At 48.1% G+C, this 28,000-nt stretch overlaps 1 protein-coding gene across 4 annotated transcripts; it reads right to left on the bottom strand.

The window, feature by feature from the left end:
* On the bottom strand, positions 1-28,000 carry adam15 (ADAM metallopeptidase domain 15). Of its 4 annotated transcripts, XM_040031178.1 has the most exons (24): positions 27,390-28,000; positions 25,546-25,637; positions 18,234-18,310; positions 17,673-17,751; positions 17,507-17,583; positions 15,911-16,039; positions 15,757-15,880; positions 15,084-15,149; positions 14,022-14,093; positions 13,767-13,936; positions 13,606-13,690; positions 13,284-13,432; positions 11,772-11,949; positions 11,501-11,593; positions 11,219-11,414; positions 10,688-10,796; positions 10,274-10,469; positions 9,863-9,940; positions 7,311-7,422; positions 7,070-7,223; positions 5,781-5,889; positions 4,990-5,058; positions 2,521-2,672; positions 1-1,915 (listed from the first exon to the last, which is right to left on the bottom strand). In XM_040031178.1, the coding sequence occupies exons 1-24, from the start codon at positions 27,538-27,540 to the stop codon at positions 1,849-1,851; spliced, it is 2,784 nt and encodes a 927-aa protein (XP_039887112.1). In that variant the 5' UTR covers positions 27,541-28,000; the 3' UTR covers positions 1-1,848. The 4 variants fall into 4 exon arrangements, with proteins under 4 accessions (XP_039887112.1, XP_039887111.1, XP_039887113.1 ...); XM_040031177.1 differs by having other exon boundaries at positions 15,757-16,039; positions 27,390-27,999; XM_040031179.1 differs by lacking the exon at positions 4,990-5,058 and having other exon boundaries at positions 15,757-16,039; positions 27,390-27,999.

Genomic DNA, 28,000 nt, shown 5'->3' with positions numbered 1-28,000 from the left:
TTTCAAATATATAGATTTTTTTATTGATATGTTTATTTTACTGCAGGTTTATGTGAATCTGCTCTGAATACAGCAGCTGTCTGTTCTATTGAACACCACCTAGGAACATTTATTCACTGTGGGGACAAAATAACTGAAGTTGAGGCGTCAGGCTTTCTTTTATTCACATCACTGCAGTTTAATCTAATAGCAGGCACACAGGCTGGACAGGAATCAACCCCCAGCCCTCTCGGGGTGGCTGGGGACCGCTCGGTCCACCTCCAGGATCCAAGGACAGAAACTACAAAAAGGCAACAGTCACGTTTTCTCAGATGTCTTTAAATTGAAGCACGTCACACAGCTGCAAGCGAGAAGGCGACGAGGCGATGGTTAAACTGCAAACTGCTCCTTTAGCAGCTCACATCAACCTTCCTCTGAATCTTCATCGCTTTAGTCTCCCAGCGTTTCTTTGGTGTCACGTTACAAACGATCGGCGCACATTCCTGCTGTCTCTGCTCGCAAGGCGGGTTCAGAAAATAAAAAAAACACGAGCCAGCAAAATTAAACACAGTCAGCAGGTGTAGAAACACGTGGGCGAAGGCGAGAGAGGTGTGGCGAACATTTAAGAAAAGAAAAACAAAAACCTCAGATTTTCACAATAAAGTCAAAGTACACACGTACATAAAAAGCACTAAAATAAAACCTGCAAAGCTGAAAAGACCGACGTCATCAGAGCAGCGTTTGTACAGTAGAAACCTTAAAAAAACAAAAGCTCACTGACATTACGTAACAGCATGGTAATAAAGTCCTGATCCTTTATTGTGACATTTGCAAAATAAAGGCTGAAGCTCTGAGATCAAAGTGATGACGGCCAAAAGCCTCGTCTTACTTTATTCCTGTGAATACGTGAAAGTCAGGATGGAGACATTTTCAGAATAAAGTCAGCACAGTTAGCAGGGTTACAGCTTTATTCGCAGTCGCTCTTCCTGACAGCGGCGTTTCCTGCACAGTGACGCTGCATATGCGGCATCAGTGAGGCAGGAAGTCACGCATGGATCACAACGCACCGGACCGCTGCTCTGTGCCCACTCTGTGCCGGGAGGAGCCGTCGTCAGCCGCCTCTCCTCTGACTGTGGCGGAGCTCAGCTGGTGATTGCACTTCCTGTACACCTGCTGCAGGGTGTGATTGGTCGCTCGTCCAGCTCACTGTGTATCCCAGGAGAGGGAGGAGCACAGAGTCATCGCCAGCTGCGGACGCAGAGACGGCGTCTGTAGGGAAACACGAGCTGGGCTCGGGTCAGCAGCAGTGCAGCTTTCAAAATAAGAGCGAGGATGTTGTCCAGTAGCGTCTCGAGCCTGTGTGCGGGAATCTTCGTAAAAATATTCCGAGCAAAGTGGAAAAAATCTGTTTTCTCTGTAACAGAAAATAAAACGTAGCAAATCTGTGACTCATCTCCTGCTGCCCACTCGAACATTCATCCAAGTCTTTGTTGATCAGAAGATCCTGGAGCAGGCAGGAAGTCTGTCCGGGCGCATACGCGTTTATTTAAAAAAAACAAAGTTTCACTAAAAACAACGTCTTAAAAAAACAACCGAAACGTCTGCAGATGGGCCGCGGACCACAGTTTGGAAACCACTAATCATAGGTCGGTGCGAGGGTCTTTAAGCAAGGCACTGAATGAACGTGACGTCACCCAAACATCCACATTAACCGCTGCCGAGGTGCTGCTGAGCAAGGCACTGAACTCCAGAGATACAGCAGCGCTCATTAATACTCGTGAGGATGAAATCCGGTGACAGCGAGTCTCCATCATCTCCATCGTCTCCACCTTCAGCTGCTCTGTGATCAGTCAAAGGTCACCCGGCGGGTCAGAGCGGAGGAGAGGACTCCGCCTTCAGAGGGACGGCGGGTCGCAGCGGAGGAAGAGGAGGCCGTCTGCACAGAGGAGAGAAGACGTTACTGCTCACGGCTCACTTTTACATTAGGGCTAACATCAGAGACGGCCTTCGGCGGAGCAAACAGCTCCTGCACACGTTTCAAATTCAGTTTCAACACGTTTACATCTTCAAACCGTTTCAGGCCTAAAAATCTCCCGACCAAAACTAACGTCTGTGACTCTGGTTTCTCAGGTTTTATTGTTTATGCTTGACGCTGTTTTAGTTTCATGTGCTGAGAGGTGTGATGCTGAATCAAATTTGCAGAGATTCCTGAGAGTTCAGCGCCTCCGCCCTGCTGCATACCCGCCACAGGAAGCCGCCACCCTCACTCGCACATTTTCACGCCCTGGCATTTGTGCAACACTTTACAAAAAGAGCAGCTTCCTGTTAAAAAGTCACAACTGTACATGTTGAACGATTAGCTCCACTCTTCCTCTGTTGGACGAGCTGATTGGCTCAAACACAGCTGCAATTTCACTCATGATGCAAACATGTCCTCGTGTCTCTTCCTGTCAGATTACAGGAAACCTTGAGGAAGTACACTTACGTCATCGTCTTAGATCAGAAAGCTTTAAGAAAGAGACAAAAAGCTGTCGGGTGTACCTGCTGGGTCCGGCAGCAGCAGGTGCGACTGCCCCGTGTGGCGGCGGTTTACTGTTGGAGTTGTAGACGGGGTGTGGCGGAAGGTAGGGGTTGGACGGCATGGCTGGAGGGCGGGGCTTTTTTGGGACTAGAGGTTTGAGTGGAACAGAAACCTGCAGAAAGAAACAAATGAGTGTCACCTGTAACTGCTCGGCTGGCTCAAAGGAAATGTGACATCACGGAGAAGCTTGGAGGATTTTTTAAATCAAAACGGTTGATCGGTTTCCTCTTTACGAATGAATCAGCTGCAGCTTTGAAACTTACCAAGTCTGAAATGATAAAACAGGTGATTCTATCCAATCAGGAGCCTGCATGCCCAACGCTCACCTGCGTTCCTGAACGCCTCATTAATGCTGGGCATGATTCCAGCCAACCAATCACATCACACCCTCACACAGCCAGTCTAACCATCAGCTCTCAGTAATCACAGTGATTGATCCATCCCATCACCATTTCAGCTCTTAGCACTACTATATGCTCTCTATGTACTAGCAGCTAGCAGCATGCAGGTAGGGCGTACCTGTCCAGGTGTGATGGGGTCAGGGGGGAGAGGCTTGTTGGGCGGAGCTGGTCGACTCACCAGCTGCTGGAGGGTTAGCGAGGAAGAAGAGAGGAAGAAGAGTGAAGCTTCAGCAACAAAGACGAGGACACGTGAGGAGGAAACAGAGCACAGCAGGTGGCGAGGACTCGAGGTCGTTGAGCTTTATTTTGAAATTCTCTGTTGACTGACGTGAAACCGAGAAGTCTGACTCACTAATGAGATGTTATTTCATATCAGACTGATAGCGCAGCATGCAGGCAGGAAAGACATGGGTCAGACAAACTAGGCTGTCAGGCAGATGTTTCACCTGCTGATTGGCACCAACAGTTTCCTGGAACTTCAGATTAAACTGACCACCTGCTGCATTAGGGGAGGTGTGAGGGGGTATTTCTATTTCTTATTTGTGTTTTTCGATTTAAATATTTTAGAGTTTTATGACTCGACTGGAGCGGCGGGACCTGAAAATGAAGCACCAGCAGCTGCAGTTCCTCTGACATCCAGCAGAGGCAGCAGTGAGTCAGTCCGGGGTGAATTCTGTTAATTTGTATTTAAGGATTAAAGTTTGCACTTTTAGGGGCGTGGCCTCTTTGACTGACAGGTATCTGCTAGCTTCACCTGAACTGGACCTCTGGACCGTGTTTGTGCTGCTGGCGCCTTTTTATTGACATCATCCGACCAATAACATGGCTGCTGTGAGGTCACTGTACTAACAGACCAAGAAGGCGGAGCTCCAGTTTTGCTGAGTCATGGATTCTGTTTTAACTTCAGCGCTACATCAGCAGTGACAACACGTTCCAACAGACGACACACACACACACACACACACACACACACACACACACACACACACACACGTACTGCAGACAAACGGGACGGACAGTAACACTACACACTACAGGTAGCGTACCTGGTTGGAGGGGGCGGGGGGGTCAGGGGGCAGAGGCTTGGTGGGGGGGGCCGGTCGCTGTTTGACCAACTGAAGCAGCAGAAATAAAAAGTCAGAAGAACATCGAGTCAGTGTTTGGAGGTGGAGACGAGGCCGAGCTGAGTCAGCGAGGAAGAGTTCAACATTTTAGGGAATCCTCAAAATTCCTCGTTAAGGCTGCTCTGCAGGTGAGCATCCACCTGAGCTGACGAAGTCGGCTTCTGTACTTCAGCTATGAAAAATTAATAACGTGCTCCTAATTATGTGGCATTTGTGGCGGCTCACACCCAAAACACTTTCGTGCTAGCAAACAAACACTGAAGTCGTTCGCAGTCCTGGAGAGTTATTGATCGACTCCTCAGAAAACAACACGCACTTCTGCTGGGAAGCTTTCGCTGCTGCAGGAAAGGAGAGAGAAGCAGCAGCAGATTGCAGCGTGTTTGGTTTGTCCAGGATCCACTTCAGCTGAACACCTCATCGAGCCAACACATCTACCTGTGCAGGTGTGTGAGGGCCTGAAACCGGGCATGAAGAGCGCCTTCTCAAGCCTTTGCTGTTTGGAAATGCAGCTGACCGCCATCCTCCGTCTGCTCAATTAGTGTCATGTTTAAGGAAAAGTAGACGAGTCCACGCGCACCAGCACGCCTCACTCTCCTCACGTAGCCGGTGCTTCCTGTCGCTGCTGCTCGTCGTGTTCACTGATGCCGTCTCTTACAGAGTCCCGCCCGGAGCGACACGTTAGACGACCTCAGCTGATTTTATTTCTGAGGTCTCGGGGACGCAGAGAATCTGAGGATCTTTTAAAATGCTGAACTTTTCCTGCTTTTCCACTGAACACATAAATCTGCACGAATGAGTCGCTACGACTAAGACGACACGACTCACACACATCATGCATCACGACGACACGCACAGACACACTCAGGACACCTGAACACGCACACACCTAGAGGGGAGCGGTTACCTGCGGTGGAGGTTTTAGAGCAGGGTCTGGGGGGAGTGGCTTAGTGGGAGGAGCAGGTCTGTCATGAACCTGATTGGAGAGGAAACAGGAAGCAGAAGCAGAGTGACAGCTGACAGACTCAGAGGTCAGAGGCCAAACGGGCAGGTGTGTTAATGTCAGACAGAAGAGGAAAAGGTGCTGGAGCGTGCCACTTCCTCTGAGCCGTCGGCGACGTTTCACTTCATGTTTCTGCGAAGCCTCGCCCGCTTCTGCTCGAGTCTCAGTATTAATTTTACTCACTGCAGACAGGAAGTTTACTCAGAACGGAGCAGGGCGAAGGAAGCGGCGCCACAGCGCACACAGTCATATATGCTCAAAGTAACACCGTCTGTGATGTCATTCGATACAAGAAGAGAAATATGGAAACATATTTTGGGAGCTTACAAGAAACCTTTTCAAGAGATTAAGGGCGATGCCTTTGAAAGAGTCTAATATTTAGCAGGATGTGGTTTAGAAGAACTGGGTGCGTTTTAAAGGAAACGTAGGAGGTGTTCGTGGATTAAAATAAAGAAAAACCCCAAACCACGAGTGGTAGACCTCACTCACAGAAAATCAACAAAACCTCCACAGTTCGCTTCGAATCTTTACTATTAAAAAGACCGATTTCAAAAATACAAAATTCGCTCTCCACACACACATCTTAATTCCCTTAATGCTCGCTCAGGCGGTTTGCCATGGCGTGCTGCACCTCTCCAGCTGCAAACAGTTGCAAACAGTCAGTGTCGGCGTGTCTGTGCGGTTACTCTGGTTACCTCTTTTTGGGGCGGGGTCAGCGGGATGTCCGTCTGAGGGTTCAGGTGGTATCTGAGAGGTCGGACCTGCTCTCCGTTCCTGCCGTCCACTCGCTCCATCGCCGGAGTCCTGGACGAGAAGGTGAGTAAATCAAAGAGACACGGGCAGCTCAGGTGTGGACTCGTCCTCAGAATCTCTGTGACGCTCTTATTTTATTAGTTTGTATGTTTTAGAACAGCTGATCTAAAGTCACCGCACCTACAGGCCACATACACAACACCAGCCGCACCAGTTCAAGCTGCTGCAGGTTTGTGGAGGGTGGACACGAGGAGCTCGGGGTTTTTTACATGTCTTTAATCACCTGAGCCGCTTTACAGGCTGGACACTACACCATCACTCTGCTTTCTGTTTGATTCCTGGCTGTGAAAATCAAAGCTCCGTGTTTACGCAGGCTTTCCCATATATGAGAAGTTTCATTTAAAAAGTCTGTTTACTGAGCAGCTCCAGCTGTGCAGCATCGTAGACAACCAGACGTTTCATTGGGTGTTTGTTTTAATGAAGGTGATTTTGGCCAAATTTAACAGCACAACTTTCGTTTTTTGGTTTTTTAGATCTATAAATCATCAGTAGAACAAACATTACGAGGCCCTGCTGCTCAGTTTGCTGACTGGAAAAACTGATTTTTGAGACATTTTTCACGTCAGTGCTGAGGAAAAGAAACAGCTGATTGTGAGGAGTCAGGTGGGAAGGATCCAGGTAAGACTTAAAGCTGCGCCAGGAAACCGCGTCCTGAGACGTGCTTGAAGGAGCCTCAAACTCTGACTTTGTTTAGTTTCTGCAGGAGGAGACGTGGACCCGCGCAGCTTTAAGCCCTGACCTGGTTCTGCTCCACAGGTGAGAGCAGGTGAGAGCAGGTGAGAGCAGACAGTCAGTGAGGTGAAGGAAGCGGGCGAGCATGTCAACGACAGCAGAGACACTTTATCAGCATCCATCGGTCCAGCGCTTCATCACCTCTCTGACTCTAACGGGACAGAGCACAGAGCAGGACCCTGCAGGTCCAGCAGTACCTGGAGACGTGGGCGGGCGTTACCTCCAAACCCCACATCTCACAGTCAGCCACACTGCATCATGGGTAAGAAAGAGCACATCAGAACCAGGCTGGAGGTGGAGAGAGGCGGTACAACTGAGATGAAGCTAACTGTTTCACATGAGGAAGACTTCACTGGTTTAACTGATCTTCATCAGTAACACACACACACAGACAAACGCACAGACACACACACACACACACACACACACACAGGGTTACCGGTTGTGCTGTCGAGCTTTATGAAATGGGCTGTTCGGTCCCAGGCAGAAGAGACGCTGACGGAAACCAGGGAACCGAAGAGCAAGGAAGAGGAGGACCACCGGCAGGATGAAGAGGAAGATGACAAGCAGGGCGACTCGGACGGGATCCGATTCTGAACGCAAAAACACGAAGGATTAACGGGCGCTGCGGAGAAGACGAGGATCGTCTCATTTTTGGATGGTTGCTCAGAGCGAAGCACCTCGAGCCGCTCGGGCCGGGCCGCTGTCCACGCTGCCGCCGTGACCCGAGTACCTGCAGTCGGGCGGAGCCCAGCCCACCTCGCAGTGACAGTTCCTGTTGCTGTTACACACCTGCAACACAAACGCACAAAACAGACTCACACTGTCACCAAGAACAGCAGGGACCCGGTTGTAGTTGCAGTCTGTGGTAGCAGGCGGAGGTCTAACTGCTGCTTCTGCCTCCACCGCCTCAGCTGGAGGTGCGCAAGGAAACAGAGCTCATCGAAGGACACTACGGTCTCATCTGGATCCAAGTTTCTGGACCTTGTTGGTGGAGTCGGTGGAGTTTTTCATGCGATGGGGGGTGTCCACCACAAGTGCTAGGATGGTGGCGAGGTGGAAATGTTGTAGGTGGCTGAGTTTATGCTAACAATGGGACTCCTTCTTTTATGGGACTTTGGAGGTAAATACCGGATGGAGCTTCCCCTGGGTGCAGACGGGGGTACGCAGGACGGTCAGTGGCGTCTTCCTTTTCAGGTTCTTGAAGGTAGCTGATCATTTTCTTTTTGTAGCTGCTTGTAGAGTCTCGTCGTAAGGCTTCACAGCTGCTGTTGTCATTGAGGAGCGTAGTGATCTTTGTGTTTAGGACAACACCTCAACTTGTCGGCTGCTAGTATGGTGATGCTGTGGCCTTTGCTCGGGGACGTCCTGCTTTTCTTTTATTGTGAGCTGTTACCCTGGAGAGGGTGGCTGACACCTGCGTTATGGCTGTGACGAGTCCACTGTGGAACAGTCCTTTTCAGGTTCCCGTCTGTTCTTCACCCACTCACCTCCCTCCTGATCAGTGCTGGTCAAGTTAAGTATTTAGTAACTAATTACTTCTCCAAAAAAGTAATCCTGTTACTTTGCAGATAACTTATTTTCAAAAATAATTAGTTCCTTTTCAAAAACATGACACACAACCTGAATGTGTCATAAACCAGCCCGAGTCTATTTTTTCTGCACAATCCATCAAATCAAAAAGTCTCTTTTTAATTATTTAAATTAATGGATGGATAATTATTATTTGTGTCACTTTTTACAGAATCAAACTTAAAGTAATGTGATTACTTCCACACTTCAAACGCTGCATGGTCGTAGTCTCTCCATATTATCCATCGTTGATCTGCACACGTCTGCTGCCGCGGACGTCGCTGTCACGAGACACTCTCACAAACATAAATCAGTTTAGTAACGCAGCGTGCTTATGTGAAAGTAACTGTAATCTAATTACTTTTTTGCAATAGTAATCCCTTAGTTTACGTGTTACCTGAAAAAAATAATTCGATTACGCGTTACTGCCCATCGCTGCTCCTGACCGTCTCTGGCGGTGGCGTCTCCCTGTTCTTGTCTGTACGGCCGACGCATCGACTCAGAATTATAAGATTGTGTTTAGAATTACGGAGTTTCTGAGGTTGTTGTTCTTTTGCTTTAACCCTTTAAGACCTACCATAGAACCAAGTCCGCCAGAGCTTATATTATATGTTTACATGCTGTGGAGCCATTTTTGGGAGCATTTCAAGTTGCTATACATCAATACAACCATTATAGCCCAGATTTTAATAATATGTCTGCATTAAGTGCATAGTAATTACATAAATTGCAAAAAAAGTGCAATAAACTACAAAAAAAATTGAAAATCGTTTTTGTTTTTTTAACATATATTTCTAGTTAGAGAAATTTAAGAGGCTTATCCCTCAAAACTGTAAATACAAAAAAGTTGCACAAAATAGTTTCCCACCACAGGAAATTTATTTTGAGTGTCTTCATAGTTTTATTTTTGAAATACACCAATTTTTATATACTGCAGGAAAAACGAAAATAAATATTATAGTGCAAATTTGCAAAAAAGCAGCATCTGCATCAAAATAAACTATTTCCAGCAGTGCAATATGAGTCCTCAGCATCCCAGAAACGACACAGAAAGTCAGAAAGTCAAAGATAACTTTTAAAAACACCAGTATAGGCTCATGAGGCCCTGATGGTAAAAAACTACATTTCCGCAAAATGACGTCACTTCCAGTTTCGGGCAGGTCATGGTGGACATGCGATAGTTCGCGCTGATGGACGTAGGAAGTGTTACGAACACCTGATCGGATCGGCAAAGCGTGTTTCTGGAATATTATGTTTTTGTTGCTGCAGGTGCTTTTATGCAGTTTTGCAAAGCTGTATGTAGAAGGAAACTGTGACCGAGGACAAGCTGATGGCATCAGATGTAAGTACAACTCCTCCAGTTTCATATGCAAAAAAAATTATTGCGCTAGCTTACGTGGTTGCAGAGCTACCGGGATTTAAAAATAGTTACGCAAAACGGAGCGTGCCGCTCCGACCGGCTTTAAAGGGTTAATGTGAAGACTCCTCCCAAAGTGCAAGGCAGTATGTCTTTCTCATGACCAGCAGGGGGCGACTCCTCAGCACATAAATCATGACCTCAGTAAACACTGATGAGTTTATTTGGTCTCATGTGAAATTATGGTGGAAACCTCTGTCTTTGTGCCAACGTATACCTCACACATTTTTAAACGTGACTCACCCCGTGGCCGTTGCATTTCCTGCGACACTCGTCCACACCGAACACTGACACATCCTGACACTTCTGGTTCAAACAGGCCTGAAACAGCAACAAAATCACACTTCTACAAAAGTTTGTTTCAAGAAATTCTCACAAAAATCTTACAAAACTCGGAATATTTGGAACTTCAGTGGAACATTCGGTTTTATCTAAGGAGCTTGGAGAGAAAAGCCACTGGACTTCTTTAAGTTTCTTTGAAACTTTATTTTTCTTTCCCAGCTGCTTCGATAACCATGACCTGGAAGACTGCGAACCTACACAGACGCTTTGCTTTTAATCCTTTTTTGTTGTTGCATAATTAAAATTACTGCAACTAAAGAGAATTAATTCAAATACAAACTGTCCCCCAGCCTGTAGGAGGCGCTGTCTGACCTTGCCGCGGCCGCATGCGGTGCCGTGGGCCACGGTGGCGGGGTCGGACACGTCGTCACCCAGGTGGAAGAAGGTGCCTCTGCAGACCAGGTCGCTGTTGTTGAAGTGGACCCTGGTGGTGAGGATCTCTGCGTTGGTGCCCAGCAGGGGGCGGTCCCTCCCACCCTGACACTGGATCCTGCCGCAGTGAACGTCCCTGCATCGGCAAGCAAACGTGACAGGAAGTGAAGTGCGGGAAAAGCTGGAATTTTGGTTCCCATAAGCATAGCAAACGTCCAATTTTTGGTCTCCAAAAAAAGATATGAATACACACACACACACACACACGCACACACACACACGGGCATGATGGGATTTGTAGGCCTGCAGTACAGTAACGCAGCAGTGACCATGACAGTGCCCCTGTGGACTCACGAGTTCCTGCAGGGGATGTAGGAGCCGTTGGTCAGCTGACCACAGTTTCCATATTTGTTTCCCTTTTTGTTCACAGACGAGAAACAGACGGCGGGAGCGCTGGTGGCATCTGAAGACAGAAATAAAAACCAGTCACAAATGCACGTTTTAAACTGGTTTAAACCAAAAGAGCCAAAGTTTAGTCAGAGTACAACAGAAACCAGGCTTCAAACAGGAGCTGGCTCAGTGCAAACTGGTTTAAGCTTCATGCAAACTGGTTTAAGCTTTGTTGGCTTCAGTGTTGGTTCACTGTGCGGGTCAAACTCACTCCAGGTCGCTGGTACGTGAGGTGCAATCAGATTTAGGCTCAAATAAGCTGTGACAAATTGTGATTGATAGGAGATTTAGACTCGGTTTAAATCTATCTGCTCATTCTCAGCTGTGTAGTCGTCCTCACACAGCTTTAAGTCCTCATTTGTGGCTCACAGCGATTATTTCCTCCATGTTTAATATAAACATCCAGCACAGGACAGGTACAGACTGGAGTCTTACTGGGTCCCCACAGCGTCTGGCACTGGCTGTGCATGCTGGCGCAGACTCCTCCATAGCAGTAGGAGGCGCCCTCCTCACAGGGTTCCCCATTCTGCAGAAATACATTGGGGGGGCAGTAGGGGGAGGAGCCCGTGCAGTACTCAGGGAGGTCACATTCCCCGAGAGGCTCACGACACACCGAACCCGCCGCTCGCAGCTGATGGAGGAGGAAGAGGAGGAGTTAGATGAAAATACTGCAGGAAACATTGTTTTTATATTTGTGGGCATCGACGTCAGCCTGACCTTACAGTCCTGGCAGCAGATACCATCAGATGAGCACTGAGCTCCAGGAACCAGCTTACAGGTGGAGGCGTTACAGCAGGGGTCCTCACACTCCTGACCAATCAGAGCACAGCAGCACATCATCAAGAAGGAGAACAAACCAAAGTAACGTGTGTGACCTTCATCACTGCTAGGAGTGACGAAGAGTAACTGTGACTGAAACTGAAGCAAAGGTGCTGCGAGATAAACTGGGCCCAGTAATTCCAGCAGAAGCAGGTGAACAGGCGAGTACCTCCAGCAGGCCGCAGTCACACTCCTCTCCCTTCTCCACGTAGAGGTTTCCACAGCGAGGTCCTCCCAGCAGGTGCTCCGGCTGTGGCACGTTGAACAGACACATACCGCCGCCGTGCAGCAGGCTGACGGACAGATCTGCAGCGCTGCAGCTGCTGAATAGCTGACCCGGCATGAACCTGAGGTCAGAGGTCACAGGACACTGGTATTACACGGCTAGAAACGAACCAGGAAAGCCTCAGGACTGAAAAATGACACCGAAACTGAACCTGCGGCTCCTCTAATGGCCACATGAGGCTCCAGCAGAGAGCCAGTAAACAACAGACACATTAAGGCTGCGTCACACGCAAACGGCGTTTTCGATCACTGATAACTGAGATTCTTTAAAACTCCTGCCAGGGTGCAGATTTTCAAAAACTCCGTTTTTGCGTTTACGTGTGGACGAGGAAAACTGAGAGTTAGTCACGCAACGTCAAAGGTGCACGCCTTGTTTGATGTGGCGCTGTGCGCCACGTTGTTGTTTACATCAGATTATTTCTACAGTGGCGGATAGAGACAAAATACGATGGCTGTTAATCCGACTATCTGCAGTTTTGTCGTGCTTACATTTACACACACAGTTACCGTCCCTCCGTTTAGAAAGACAGAGGCGTCAGCGTGAACTTCGGACGAGGCTTCTACATTCAACACAGCCGCCGTCACAACTCCCGACATCGGCTTTGAATACTTAACTTACATTTACGTATGCTGTGGTGAGTCAACACCAACCAAAATGCTGTCTTTAGTCATTTACCTTTGAAATGATGAAGCACTTGAAAAGTAACACAAAATGATCTGCCTTTCCAGGAAAAGTACTTCAGGTTTTATGAGGATACAAAACCCTGTTTAGTTTTTCCCTCCCAGGCTTACAGACTCCTGATTGGCCAACATCTCGCTTTTAGCGTTCACATGTGGGCAGAGATATTTTTTCAAAACTGCACGTGTGCACAGGATTAAAAAACAAAGAAACAAAAACGGAAAATCTGTGTTTTCAAAAATACCCGTGTTCATGTGGACCGAGCCTAAGAAGTCCGACTTTACAGCCTGATGCAAAAACCAAACGCTTTGTCTCTGTGGATAATTTCATTAAGGCTTTATCGGGTTTTTAAACGACAGACTGACTGAGCTGATCGAACAGGAAACACGATCCAGCACCGGCGCTAAGGTCACGGTTCACCTTTGTTTTCAGCCTGAAGTGCGAACTCTGACCTGACGGGTCGGAGGGCGTAATAAGAGGTACTTATTGAAAATGAATAGAAAATTCAACAACCTTATTTAACTTTATTTGACCGGGCGAGACATTAAGAGCACATTCTTTGGGAAAAGGGGGAACGACTAAAAGCAGCTGTGCTCCTGCTGAGACGAGACCTTTAAGACTTCAGAGATGTAAAGCAGTTAAAGCACAGAGTAAAGAGAGAAGCAGGACTCGAGCGATGAGTCTCAGCGGGGTTGGGGGTTCTGGTCTGATGCTGACCCGGTTGAGGGCTCCATGATGCAGCCCCCGAGCCGCGGCTCGTTCTGGCAGGAGCAGTGGCGCTCCGCGGTGTCGTGGCTCATCCCGAGGTTGTGACCCAGCTCGTGAGCAACAGTTGAAGCCACGCCCAGAACACTGACCAGGTGATCCTGACAGGAAGAGAGAAATTGCTTCGTTTTTATGGAGCCAAGTATTTTGCCAGTAAAGTGTAAAAAGATCAAAATGTTTTACACTAAAATCTTGTTTGGCTAAAAATGTAAACGAATCACTAAATCACAGTGACACAGGAAGTAAACGGAGCTCGACGCGAAGGCCGACTCACCACGTTGACGCCGCCCGACCTGTCTCTGGAGCACATGGATGACTGAGACGCCATCCCCACTGTGGTGCCGTCAAAGGACCCGCCCCTGTGAAGAAGAAACGAACACGTGACGACCCGAACCAGGAGCGCTGCGAGACTTTTATTTTGGTAAGTGCTCCTACATGACGAGCTGGGCGTTGTCATGGCGAAGGCGTGGCAGCAGGTCTCTGGTCCTCCACTCCAGGAAGTTGCTTAGGGTGTCGGTCGGGCTCTTCTCCACACGGATCTTGTCGCGGTCGCTCCAGATCTCCAAACCCGTGAGCGCCACGCGGACGTTCAGGGGACGGTAGAACTGAAACAGGAAGAAGAGGCGGTTCAGGTGCGCTGCTGCTGCAGCGTTACAGACGCCGGCTGTGACAGGAAGTCAGAGATCTCACCCAGTCCACCTGGTTGGCCACGTCCAGCATGCGGTAGATGATGGTGTTATTGTTCTTCTGGTAATTCAGAAACTGTGGAGCAGACTGCAGCTTTAGTCACATCAGGATGGAACAACCAACATGTTAAACTGCAAATCAAATGCAGCAAACGACAAAGAATCAGTCGGCACATTTCAGGGTGAAACACACTGCTGCCATCTTGTGTCGAGAACGCGCTACTGCAGGTTAAAAACCCCAAACAGCTGAAACTCTATAAAAGACATTTGTTTGGCTCGCTGCAGCACGCCCCTCCTCTCTGCTCCAAACGCCAGGCCATGTTAATTGTCAAATCACATGACCTTTGCAGGTCAGAGGTCACCGCTCTGCTGCATTGAGCCGGGTCCCATCAGACAAACCTGTGAAATCCTGCTTTGAAGAGTAACTAAGGCTACGTTCACACTGCAGGCGAAAGCGCATCAAATCCGACCTGGGTCACTGTCATGTGGTGCTGAATCCGATACATATCTGATGTTGTAGAAAGCGACTGCTGTTTGATGGTCATGTCGCATTAAATATGTCTTTTACGTCACTGACACAAGACAGACGCCGATTATCAGCGCCGGAGAAGACAAACGAGAAAGCATGGCGGCCATTGTTAAAGCACGGGCTCTTTTTTCTCAGTGTCCTTCTTTCTCTAATTAATTTGTCAAAATTCTGTCGGTTACGACTCTGCAGAAATTGATAGACTGCTGCAACAACACCTGCTAGCTCTGTAGCCGCCATTTTTCCTTCTGCAAACAGAGCGCGTTGTGTGTGACGGCTTCTTTTGCGCATGCGGGCCGCTTTGAGGGCCGTGAACCGTTCACACTAGAGCGCGTCTGCAGTCACATTTTATTTGCAGTGTGAACAACCAGACAAAAAAATCAGAAGGAGCTTTAAGACCTGCAGTGTGAACGTAGCCTAAGAGACACACCAACAGACCGTCTCAAATACATGCGCGCACGCACACACACACACACACACACACGCACACACACGCACACACACACACACACACACACGCACACACACACACACACTGACCTCCTGGTGATCGGCCACCAGCACCAGTTCGATGTATTTGGTCTCAGACAGGATGTCTCTCTTCGTCTGCAGACAGAACACACACAGAGGTCAGGTCAGAGGTCAGGTCAGAGGTCAGGTCAGAGGTCAAATGGGAGTAAAAGTTTGACGTATTTGTAGTTTATCAAACTTCTGCAGTTTAACGACCCCGTCAACAGCTGCTGCACGAGGGCTGACCTACAGTTTGAAGCCTCCAGACTCGCTCACCTTAAAGAGAGTCGCCTTCTCTGTGAGGCGAGTTTTACTCACATAAAACAGGAACTGCTGATCTGACTTTAACACGTCATCTAACATCTTAAAACTCTTTAAAATTCCTGCTTTATTGAACAGAGTCTGGGGAGAGGAACGGCTTCACTTCCTGTTTGACTGCAGGTGAAATACTGGAACGCTTAAACACGCGGATTGTTTCAGGTGTGTGAGATCTGTGAGCACAGCACTGCATCACTTCACCCTCCATGTCCGTGGGGGCGTGGCTCCTGTCACTGACTGTGGGCCAGAGCCTCTCCAGATCTGACCTCCTGGGGGCCCTAAGCCTTACCTTTGCAAACACCTGTAACACATTCCTTGTAAGCACTTCCTGACTGTGCAGACTATAACTCAGCTCTCTCTATAAAAACATGGCGGCCTGTCTCACCCTGTGTGTGTGTGTGGAGCTGTGGATGGGGGGGACGGCGGTGTGCGACACTCCACAGCCTCCTGCAGCGTCATCCTCCAGGGGGGTGGTGGAGAACAGCAGGTGGACTCCTCCTTCATCATCATCACCTCCTCCTCCACTACCTCCATTTCTGCCTCCTCCTCCACTCTCCCCTCCTGCACCCTCCTCCTCCTCTTCCTCCCTCGCCTGGTGGTGGTGATGGTGGTGCTCCTCCTGTGGCTGCAGCTCAAAGCTCAGGGTGGCGTTCAGGGCGACGATGCCACTGCAGGAGGAAGCAGCTGATTAACAGGGGTCCTATTCATATTTCTAAGCACACACACACACACACACACACACACACACACACACACACACACACACACACACACAGGAGTGTTTACCTTTGACCTCAGAGCTCCACTGTAAATATTTCTATCACATAACAATAAAAAACAGAATAAAACTGGTTTTTATTGATTTGTTGTCATGATGCTGACGTCACAGGAAGTAGGATGGGCGTGCAGTTATGAAATCATATCGAGGGAAATGATGACTCAGGTTTTTTTGTGCAGTTAGAAAATAAATTCGCGATTCATTTCACAAACCAGACTCGGTTCTTTTCACGGCGACCTACAGGCTGCAGGAAACCACCACAGAGCTCGCTGAGCTGCAGAGAAAATCTTTGTTTTTACGTTCTCAGTAATCCAACCTGATGAATAAAGGTTAATACAGCTTGTGTATAATCTGAGCTCAGCGATTACTCTCGGGGCCGGACCCTCTCTCTTCACGTGCCGATAAATAAACCTGATAATCGTCCTGCAGCTCGAACGTTTTCTGTGTCAGGTCAGAGGCCGTTGATCCGGATCAGTTCGGCCGGCTCTGGAACGCTGACGCTTCACTCGGGTTTTCTGCCAAGAACACTGCCTTAAACACAAAGACCTGAAACATCGAGTCCTGGACTGAGCGGATTGGAGGTTTTTAGGTTTAAGGAGCTTTCTGACATGTTTTTGGTTTTGGACGTGACGCAGCAGTGAATTCCACCGACGTGAACATCTGTCAGTCTAAACACAGACAGCTGTCAGCGATAAATATTCATATTTCAGAGAGCAGCTGCCTGCCTGACACTCAGCTTCGACCCGTCAGCAGAAATCTGCAGCTTCTGTTTTTGCAGAACAGGATGAGCGTTTGGAAACCAGCGCTGTCTAAACACGACGACTTCCTCCTGAACCGTGCGTCTCCGTTTGTCAGGCTTCACGTCCGTTCGAGCGTTTAAGCACAGAAACTCTCTTATCTTCTTCCTTCCTCTCTCACACTGAAATTACTGTATTTTTAAAGTGTCTGTATTTAATACATACAGGAACCTCTAACAGCTGTCTCCACCTTAAACTCAGAACAGGTGACCCTGAACTCTCCTGCAGACGTCCCAGGATGCAGTGGGGCGTTCTCCTCCACTCTCTGTGGCATGTAAAGGTTTATCTTCTCTCAGCTTTAGTTTGTTGTGTCTTGCTCTTAGTTTTTCAGAGGAAAGGAGGATTCAGGGTCACCTGATCGAGCCCAAAGAGGAAAGTTTCAAAGCTAAAGTTGAAAGCAGAGGACGTCTGTGTCCTGAAACCAAGCCGAGGATTCACGGAAGAAGGGCCGAACGCTCGACTTTTAGAAACTCTGAACCACAAATAAGCCTCCAGCTGAGAGCGAGAGGCGCTGTGATGGGCCTGAAAGGTTGTCCTTCCTGTTGGGGGCGGGTACTGACCGGAGTCCCGAGCAGGTGCTCAGAGCCACTCTGGACTGGGGGAATCCTCTGACGCTGCCGTGGTAATAACAGTGAGTCTGCAGGCGACATAAACACAACAGCATCTGTCACAGCTGGACGACTCCACGGGGAAGGTCTGACGGCTGCGGTGCGTTCGCTGACTCACCACAGGGTTGGCCATTACAGACACTCCGGTACCGTTGGGGAGGTAGTAGAAGACGTTTGGCGGTTTGGGCAGCAGGTCGCTAAAGAGACACGACAAAGATCAAAGTGTGTGAGAGACGGCGAGAATCAAACAGCAGCATTAACAGAATCACATTCAAACGAGTGATGCGACGCGCCCTCGCGTTACGGCCTCTCAAACAACCTGCGATGTTCGCTGCCAGGCTGGTGTCAGAGCACGGCTTCCCAAAAAAGTTAAATATTACAACACCAAAGGACAGCTGATAGTTGGGAGGGGCTCAGAATAAAGTCTCTGACTATCCCCCACATATCAGCTGTAAACTAACGTCAACAGGAAGTGATCGAGTCAGAAACGGCGAGTGTACGCGACGACGACGGCTGAGAAAGAATTCAGAATCAAACAGCAGCGATAAAATTAAAAATGTCTCCTCAATCCGACACGATCCGCAGTGACGGCTGCGACATCTTTATTTATATCAGCTCAGATTAACGTCACAGGAGGTTCTGTACATGTGGTGTTTAATGTCACGCCGCTCAGACTCACTGGTTCTTCTCCAGCTCCAGCAGGAAGAGTCTTCCTCCCACCTCCAGCCCACACTGCAGCCTGTCAGGGTGGCCATCCTGGGAACACAGGAAGAACAGTTCCTTCATTTACTGAGCCGATTAAACTCTGGAGGCAGGAAAGAAAAGAACAGGATGGAGCGCGTCCAAACGGCACAAATACCCGAGGCTAACGAGACGGATTTGCACATTCAAATTACTGCTGAGGGCACCTGTGGAGGTAAACAACGGGGGCATGAATGATTGGCTAAGATAACAGAAACTAACAGAGCTGTGGAGGGGCGGAGCTTCCTCATTGCTCTATATCCAGTCACCTGCAGCTCTAACAGCTGTCTGAACTTTTCCAGGTACCACAGAGGGCCTATGTGTGCCTGAACCAATCATCATCTGGATTTTTATTATTAAACGCACTTACTGCTCAACTTCATCATCATCATCATTTCATACCCTGAATTAAAAGCACCAACTCTCATAATTCAGCGAGCCCACTCCCACTCTCATTGTTCCGCTTCCACCATTTTTACTTCATTCCGGTGACTTCCTTTCTTCTGCTCCTTTAGGATGTGGCGGTGCAGAGTACATCCGCCATCTAATCAATACACCTTCCTGTCTTAATGGAGCTTCTCTCTGAAGTGCAGGCACTTCCTGTCCAGCGGCTTTCTCCTCTCAGCTCTGGAGGAAGTGTAGGAGTGTGTGTTACTGGGCGTAGCAGCAGTGTTCCTGTGAAACCCCCCTCATGGGGAGCAGCCACGTGGCCGTTCCTGTGGCTGATGACGCCCTGCTTTTCCTCATAAACCTTCGCTGCACACCGAGGCTCAGCGACTGAATCAGGCCCCGCTGTGTCGGAGCTAGAGCTGGACGTCCTGTTAGAGCCACCTGACACATGCTTTGAAATCCCCTCCACCCACATGTTTCTGACATCAGCCAGATGTTGTGCACTGGGCTTCTACACTTTTCCCACTGCAATGCAAAACGGGATTTAAGTTTCCTTTGTTAAAACATGTTCATGGTGTATCCCAAGTTTACCAGAGCTCTTTCTTGTGCCATATCAGCGGTCCCCAACCCCCGGGCCCCGGACCGGTCCGTGAGTGGTTGGGTACCGGGCCACGAGAGCTGAGGCTCGGGTGTGAAATTTATGGTTTTCAGGGTTTTTATCGTTAACTGTTTCCCTGGGTCTTTTCCCGCGTTGTAGTTGCGTGTCTTATTTTGAAAGGAATATTTACACGTTACCATAGCGACCTGAGAGCATTAAGGGGCAGAGAGGAGGATGTCACTCTCATTGTTGTCGTGGCATTTCAGGAGGACGCTGCTAATAAAGTTACACACTTACACAGTGAATTCCCGTTTATTATTATATTTACCACCGTTTTTGTCTCGGTCGTGTCATTTTATTTTGTTTATTTATCCGCGACATCTTAAAGGCCGGTCCGTGAAAATATTGTCTGACATTAAACAGTCCGTGGGGCACCAAAGGGTGGGGACCGCTGATCAATATCATACTCAATACAGAACATGTCCTGTTCGAAAAGAAATCAAACAAATCAGTAAACCACAGAACTTTTTGCCGTCTTTAAACGAAATGAACATCTGGATGGTCGTGTTCGCGTTTCCTCAGCACGACTGTGAAGCTCTTCTTTGAATTTCCACATGGACTCCTCCGTTCTCTCTCTCCAGGTAGAATCACCGGCTAGCCCAGAGTAACGCCTGATCTTTGCCTCACCTGGTTCCCCATCACTGTGTGTGGGCGGGACTGTCTGTAGCCCCACCCACAGCGAGTCCAATGCAGAAATATTGATTTCTGGATCATATCACGTCACACTGGGGGAACTGTGGGTCCTTCACACAGCTCTGGTCTCACAGCACACAGTCAAACTTTGAACATCTTTAATTTTGTTACACTTACAGTTTACAAGAAAGAAAAGCAGCTTTACAACTCACAGCTGACTCATGAATAGTCAGCGTGAGCATCTCTGCTCTCCTCCCACTCGATGATTAATAACCTTCAGTTTTGTTTTTCTGGAAAGCTGGACTAACATGTGACCTGGACCGCCCTCGCTCCGTTCGGATCTTTCTTTTTAGTGGTGATACTAAACAACAACACGTATTCCTCACATCATGGGCTGCAGTTGGGTGAAGTTCTCCTTTAAAAGCGAACAGAATTCCCCTCTGAGGCGTGCTTGTTTCCCCCACCCTCTCTGAACTTTGTACTGTGGTGGGGTCAGATTATTGTGTGTGTGTGTGTGTGTGTGTGTGTGTGTGTGTGTGTGTGTGTGTGTGTGTGTGTGTGTGTGTGTGTGTGTGTGTGTGTGTGTGTTGGCTGAGTCATGATCGTTGCAGCTGGGAGGGTCTGCCTCTGAGAGGCAGCGCAGAGGAAACTGAATCACCGACACACTAAACTCTGCGAGCTGGAAACATGCAGCTGTTCAGACCTCTGATTGGTTCCTCCAGACGAGCATGACAGCGCCCCCTTTAGGTTCATTTCTAGAGCACGCAGCTGATGTACAAAGATTTTCTTTCACCGCTAAAAGAAACAGGCGTGACTCGAGTTGCTCTCGTGTGCATTTTTTTTTTTTTTTTTTCCAAACGGTCCAAATAATTCCCTGAAAGCAGACGAAGCAGCTGGAACAGATGTTACTGTTCATGTTACTAAAAATGGCGAGCGTGTTATTGTAGCTCTTAATCTGAAGAACAAGAATTATTAAAGCAACAAATGCATTATAGATGTAAGATGGTTCATAGACTGACGTCAGTATTTAGAACTGCAGAGACAAACTCTGGGCGGAGAACGCCGTCGGCGGCGTCGCTGCTGGGTCGTCTTTGAGTCGGCTTAATTCATCGCTAATCAAATCAGAGTGAAACACAAAACGTAATTAGCTCCACTGCAGGAACTCTGCTTTTTAAGCCAAATCAGAAACTCCACAGTGCTGTGGTTCAGGAGCTCCACCCGGCTGGAAAATCCTGATTTTGATCTGAAATAAACGACTTTCTTATTAGCGAATCGTTTAATAATCATAGATTTAAGAACTATGATTAAGTACTGCAAACAATAAAACTGGACACTTCATTATTATCAGGAAGTCCTAAAAACTCCCTGAAAAGCCTTCAGCTGATCCAAAATGCTGCAGCAAGAGTCCTGACAGGGACTAGAAAGAGAGAGCATATTTCTCCTGTTTTGGCTTCCTGTTAAATCCAGAATTCAAAATCCTGCTCCTCACATACAAGGTCTTAAATAATCAGGCCCCATCTTATCTTAATGACCTTGTAGTACCATATCACCCTATTAGAGCACTTCGCTCTCGCTCTGCAGGCCTACTTGTTGTTCCTAGAGTATTTAAAAGTAGAATGGGAGGCAGAGCCTTCAGTTTTCAGGCCCCTCTTCTGTGGAACCAGCTTCCAGTTTGGATTCAGGAGACAGACACTATCTCTACTTTCAAGATTAGGCTTCAAACTTTCCTTTTTGCTAAAGCATATAGTTAGGGCTGGACCAGGTGACCCTGAATCCTCCCTTAGTTATGCTGCAATAGACGTAGGCTGCCGGGGATTCCCATGATGCACTGGAGTTTTTCCTTTCCAGTCACCTTTCTCACTCACTATGTGTTAACAGACCTCTCTGCACTGAATCATATCTGTTATTAACCTCTGGCTCTCTTCCACAGCATGTCTTTATCCTGTCTTCCTTCTTTCACCCCAACCAATCACAGCAGATGGCCCCGCCCCTCCCTGAGCCTGGTTCTGCTGGAGGTTTCTTCCTGTTAAAAGGGAGTTTTTCCTTCCCACTGTCGCCAAAGTGCTGCTCATAGGGGGTCATATGATTGTTGGGTTTTCTCTGTATGTATTATTGTAGGGTCGACCTTACTATATAAAGCGCCTTGAGGCGACTGTTGTTGTGATTTGGCGCTGTATAAATAAAATTGAATTTCTGTGATTTTGGTCCTGGATGCGTCTCCTTGTCTCACTTGGTTCCCTTTGTGTCCTGCAGTCTCTCTGCATTTGTGAGTTGAAGCTATCGTGCTTCCACTTCCTTCTCTCGTGTTTGAACTCCCATCAGCCTGCACAGCTGAGGTTCACAAGGTCGTCCCCTGCAGGTCATCGACCTCGGCTCGCTTCTCCTCTGCCAGGTCGTTGGGCGTCGCTGAGACGCTAAGACCTTTGTGATTGGTTTTGCTAAATTTGCTCTGTGTTTTTTTCCCCCCTCGATGCTAATTGGATTCTCCCGTGCTTAGATTCACCGTCGCCTGTCGGCTCAGCCGCTCACCTTCAGCTCCATTCAGCACTTTGAGCCACGCTCAGTCTGCCCTCACCATCACTCCTCCATCAGCTCGACTCACTCCGAGCTTTCAGCCAGAAACAAGTGCGAGTTACACAAAGGAACATAACAGTCAGAGATCACGGAGTTCTTCATATAACAGCAGTGCAATTCACTGAATATATGGAAACATTAATGAATGGACTGGACCCCATCGGACACTCCGGTGGGACAGCTCTGGTCCTCTTGCTTAAGAAACCTGACGTCTTGCTATCTGCAGACATAAGCGAGAGGCAGTCACCTGAATATATGCTATATGTAGCCTCATTTCCACACAGTGCAATGATGATGTTCCTACAGACTAACTTACAGGGCATTTAAGGGGAGGCCTGCAAACTCCTGAAACGCGGCCCGGTGACACGTACAGCTGTGCCCGCCCTCTCAGCCTGCTGATAATCAGCCCTCCTCGTGTGTCTGAGCACATACATGTGTTTTAATACTTCAGGAAAGCTTTGCGGGCTCATTGCATCACTTTTTTCTTTCACTGTTGTGATTGTTTCAAAGGTTTTTATTGAAAGTACATTTCTGTTCCACAAACCTAATTACAACCTCATCCTCCCCTCGCTGTGTTTTTCAGCCTCTCTCGCCCACTCTCACCATCTGTTACCACCCTCCCTTCTTGACAGGTTTCTCCCTCTTCACCCCTAAAACTCGCTCTCCATGCAGTGAGGTCATGTCTCTCGCCCAGCCTCCAGATGATGTCAGAGCTGCAGAAACTCTGGGCGAGGCCGAGAGCTGCCGACCACAACAGAGCAGGAAGAAAGGCCGAAAAACAAGGAGGAGGAGTGAAACAGCAACAACAGGGAGAGAGCTGAGGCCTGGTTTACGTCGCGTGTCAGGAAGACACAGGGGAAGCACGACGTCAGGCGCCGCCAACGACAGCCAAACACAAACAAGAAGGCCAGAGTTGAACTTTGTTCCAGTTCTGTGAAAGCCGAAGAACGGCTCGCGTGAAGGAAAGCAGGACTGATCCCACTGGTGTTCTCTGAGCCACAGCTGCGACTGCGTTACACGACATCCACGATGTTGCAACATCTGCTGAAAAGATCCTCCCTCAGAGGAAGGCTGACGGTGGGGGAGCCGGGTGGGAACGGTCTGTGGCTACTTTGTGAACGGATGGATCAGGTGACCCTGAGCCATGTTAAATGGAAGTTCTTCCTCCCCACCATCACCATATGCAGTTTATATGGGACCATCTGATCACTGGAGATCACAGCTGCAAGGTCGTCAGCTTGCAGCACGAAGCAACTTAAGACTGTTGCCATGGGGAGCTATGGGCAGAGCACCACCGGTGATGGTTTTGCTGGTCAGAGCTGATGGTCTGGGGTCCTTCAGCCCCGCTCTCCTACTCTCTCTTCCTAAACTCCACGTTCGCTCCTGGTTGGGTGGGGTTGGGATGGGTGGGGGTTTCTACAGGAAATGATTTCAGAGCTTCTCTCAGCAGCGCAGGAAGTGTCCATCCTCTAACAACGCTCTTTCCCCAACTTCCCCTTCTTCCCTCCTGCAGTCAGGTCTCAGCGTGCCTACAGGAAGCTTCTGGTGAAAACCATCAACGCTGCGGCTTCCTTCCTCTCTCAAACAGTCACAACGTCTCAGAAGTTGGACTGAAACTGAGACAGAGAAGGTAAAGCCGCCGATTCCTGCTGCTCGTCTGCAGAATAAACTCCGCAGCTCTGCCGTCAGTCTTTGTGGAGCGCTCAAGTTTGAGGGTTTCCGTTCAGGTCAAACAAACTTTATCCAGCATTATCAATAAAGCTACACACGCTTTTCTCACCGTCACTGTAAACGATACCTTCTTTACAAACTACACCACAAAGAAACAGCCTCCTCACAAACACCTGCGACTGTTAGCTAACGTGAATCATCCAACAGCATCTCAGACGCGTGTGCAGCGCGTCAGCGTATCCATCGAACACAGACACAGTCCAAGCAAGAGTCACGACTTTGCTCACTGCTCCCACACTCGCTGGATGAAGGCGCAGTCAAAGCCTGGCTAACATGTAGCGTGTCCTCCATAAATGGAGACTTCTCCAGAGTCTTCAATGATTACTGCAATCAGCTGTTTCTCAGAGGAGTCTCGTGGCCTGCTGATGCACTCCACGCCCTCCACAGTGGACTTCAGTCTCAGTGAGCTTAGTGCAGATTCTGGTCTGAACCTACGATTAGCAGGAAGGTCTACGGTCGCTGGCTGAAGTCCACGATGGTGGAGTTGGACAATGCTCACCTAAGATTGTCTCTGTGGGAACTGACTGTGGACAGCATCGGCCTCTCAGAAGGACAGTAACATTCAAAAACGTGCAAATATCATTTTTCTGGCTCAGAGTGGATCTCTGTGGGAGGACTGCACATGTAAGTCCACGCACAGAGAAAGGCAATCAGGCAGCATTAGCCTAGCTGAAGGATCTCATTTGTGTTGTATCATCACCTGAAGAACAACATGTTGTGTTTGTGCAGATGATTTCTGTGTGCAGGAAAGACCCTGTAACCTGTCCAAGTAACGTCAGTGTGGAAACACACAATCTGTGCTGACACTTCCACCCCCACAGCCCGGCCACGTCTGCTGGAGATAATCTAGTGCCGGGCAACACAAAGACTTCATGATTTGATGTTTGACAACAGAAAAAAATATTACAAATGAGGACTGGTGAATATTGAAAAAGTGAAAAACATGATTTAAAATCTCCTCCTCTTGTGTTTTCAGCTGTCTCTGTCCTCATAACGCTGCCGTACATGCAGTTTGTGGAGGCAGAGCTTCACGCCCTTCATGTTGTGCCCAAAATACTCGCATCAGGTAACCGCGATAACAGATGGGCGGGTTAAATCAGCTTTGTTTTCTCAAATAGGGAAGGGAAGTGTGTTTGAATGTGTTTCCCACCCATCCCAAATATCCAGTTCCAGCTGGAAACCAGACTGAGCTCAGGACCACTGCACCAACACAGATACTCCACCCAAACAGCAGCACCACCTCGAAATGACATTTTCATCCTACCCGGAAAGCTTCCTCGAGGCTCCGTCTCCGCCCGTCCACCAGAACGAATGGGCGAGTTTTTGCCAGCAGCGGGCGTTGGCGTCTGTCCACACCTGAGAACAAAGACAGACGGTGAACTCCAGCAAGCTACTGGGAGAACTGGGAACACGGGGTTCCAGACAGAGGCTACACGATCATGTTGTTTCTATGGCAGTTTTATACTTGCTAATTATTAACAATTGATCTGAGAACCAAGTGTGTGCTGTCTGACAGCCAATCAGAGGCCGTCCGCCGTCTGGACGCTCTGTCGTGTTCACGCTACAGCAGGTTACAGAGAGGCAGTCCGATTAGCTACCACGGCAACATGCCAGGTATTAAATTAGAAAGAGGTCAAAGGTTACACCCGTTTGTATTGCTATCTTTGAAAGCGCCCTCATTAGCATACACTGTTCTCTGTGATGTCATGAGGATGCAACTATTTTTCACATTTATTTTTAACTTTAAATTTATGTAATTATATAATCAGTTACTTTCTTTTTTTAAAGTTAGCCCAGACTTGTGAAAAGTAGCAGATCCACAGTGATCAAAGATAAGAGTGATTGTGAGTTTTTGCCAGATTTAGGCACAAATGTCTCCACCTTATACGAGCAGGGACACTATTGGGTGACGCTTAATTAAACAATCTTAATTGTAGGCGCGTACATAATCGTGATGGACGTGATTCTGGAACATCTGGAGTTTAATGTGGAAGCAATCTTCCCATTTTCTTTATGGTGTGAAACGAAGAAACGAAACTTAAATTCTTTTATTGTAATTTACAGAATTATAAACCTCTATGTGACAAAATAAAGCCAGACAGAATTATTCAACGTTAGAAGCCACATAGCAGCCTTTCCTCGGCTGCCATAGTGGCGTGGTCACAGGTTTGAGTCCGTCACGCAATCTTCCAAAACTCAACAAAAGTGCTTCCATGTAGGTCCGCCTTCAAGATGTGTTGTTATGGCAACAAAGGCAACAACACCAAGAAATCCTAGATCGATCCAAATGGTCATCAGTTTAATCCAGACAAAGGGTTAATCCAGCTGCGGAGAACTGGCACCACCACCGACCACCATCACCTCACTGCCCACGAGGACCTCACGCCCCAGGTTAAAAACTCACACTGGTCCCCACAGAAACATATTTATAAACACAATAATACACACGAACAGGCTGAAAACTGAAACAATCCTTGATTAAATGTTTTTAATGAAATATTTCTCCTACATTTTCTGGCTGTAGGGCACATTTGTTCTCTTTTATTTAAATTTTTTTTTTTTAAAACCTCTAATTTTGGTTTTTCCTGATGTAAAAATTGACATTTTGGGGGACGACTTTGCACATAACCAGGATTAGTCTCCGTATAGTTAAAGCAAAGCCTTTGCATTATATTACTTATCACAGCTACATTCATTGTTTCCTGTTCTTTGATTAAGTAACTACTTCATACATAAATAAATAAAATTTAAAAATATTTTTGAAAATTAAATTCATATCAAAATGTTTTTATTTTAATCCCAGTGATTTTTCTTTTTACCCAGACTTCTTGGGTTTTGGACATGTTCATTATAATTTTAAAATGTTCATATTACCAAGTTAATTTAAGTAGAGATACAGTATGTTCAGCTTTATGATTATTTCTCTGATTATTGTTTACACATTTCTAATTAAATGTACAGAGGCTCCTTTATTTTTTTGTTTTATTTTCAATAAAAATAGGTTGAGAAGACCAGATTCAGTGATTTTTGGATGAATTACATGGTTACTTTTTAAGCTCCGAGTGTATTCCTGAATAATGTTCGGCCCCATCAGTCGGTTATCGTTACCTGTCACCGTGGCTGTCAGACTGTCGGTACCGTCCGTCTGTCCGTCCCGAGGCAGACTCCCCACATCCCGGGGTGCGTTCAGGGACCGGCAGACGATGAACGCAGCACGGCCGCTGAGCAGTAGCAGCAACAGCCCGGTAGTCCCGCTCATCCTCTCTGCGTCACCGGCAACCAGCAACAGGTTGCTGCTGTCTGATGTGTGTGTGTGTGAGGCAACCCCGTCCCGCTCCCGTTACCTCACCGTGTCCGAGCTCTGGGAGAGGCTCCGCTGAAACTCCATGGCGCTTCTTTTCCATGTAACACCCACACAAAGCGGCGTGTGCTGTCCCGAACCCCGGGCGGGGGAGTGTCCGTTACTGTCGGTAAAGTAGCGGGAAATCACGGCTCTGGCTCGGACCGTTATCTGCGCAGCTCCAGCCAAACGTGTCATACAGTCCCAGACTGAGCGCCAGTCCCGGGAGGACCCCGCCAGCTCCTCCGGCTCAGGGCGTTTGTTTCCGGACAGCTCGGTACGTCCGTGTTTGGAGGCCTGAAGCTGCTCATTAACATAGCGCTCCGGACCGTCCGTGTTTATACTGGGACCGACGGTGACGTCAGCAGGCTGGCCGAGG

The sequence above is a fragment of the Simochromis diagramma genome, unplaced genomic scaffold (genome assembly GCF_900408965.1).
Source record: "Simochromis diagramma unplaced genomic scaffold, fSimDia1.1 OVJJ01000361.1, whole genome shotgun sequence".
Lineage (NCBI taxonomy): Eukaryota > Metazoa > Chordata > Actinopteri > Cichliformes > Cichlidae > Simochromis > Simochromis diagramma.
Note: the sequence above shows the minus strand (reverse complement) of the source record. Positions and strands in the feature narration are given on the sequence as shown.

Coding starts and splice junctions, on each gene's coding strand:
- adam15 (XM_040031177.1), bottom strand. CDS start 27,540: ATGAGCGGGACTACCGGGCTGTTGCTGCTACTGCTCAGCGGCCGTGCT. Junction 18,311..25,545: donor GCCTCGAGGAAGCTTTCCGG/GTAGGATGAAAA, acceptor CTGTGTTCCCAG/GATGGCCACCCTGACAGGCT. Junction 11,415..11,500: donor TCTGCTGCCAGGACTGTAAG/GTCAGGCTGACG, acceptor CTCCTCCATCAG/CTGCGAGCGGCGGGTTCGGT.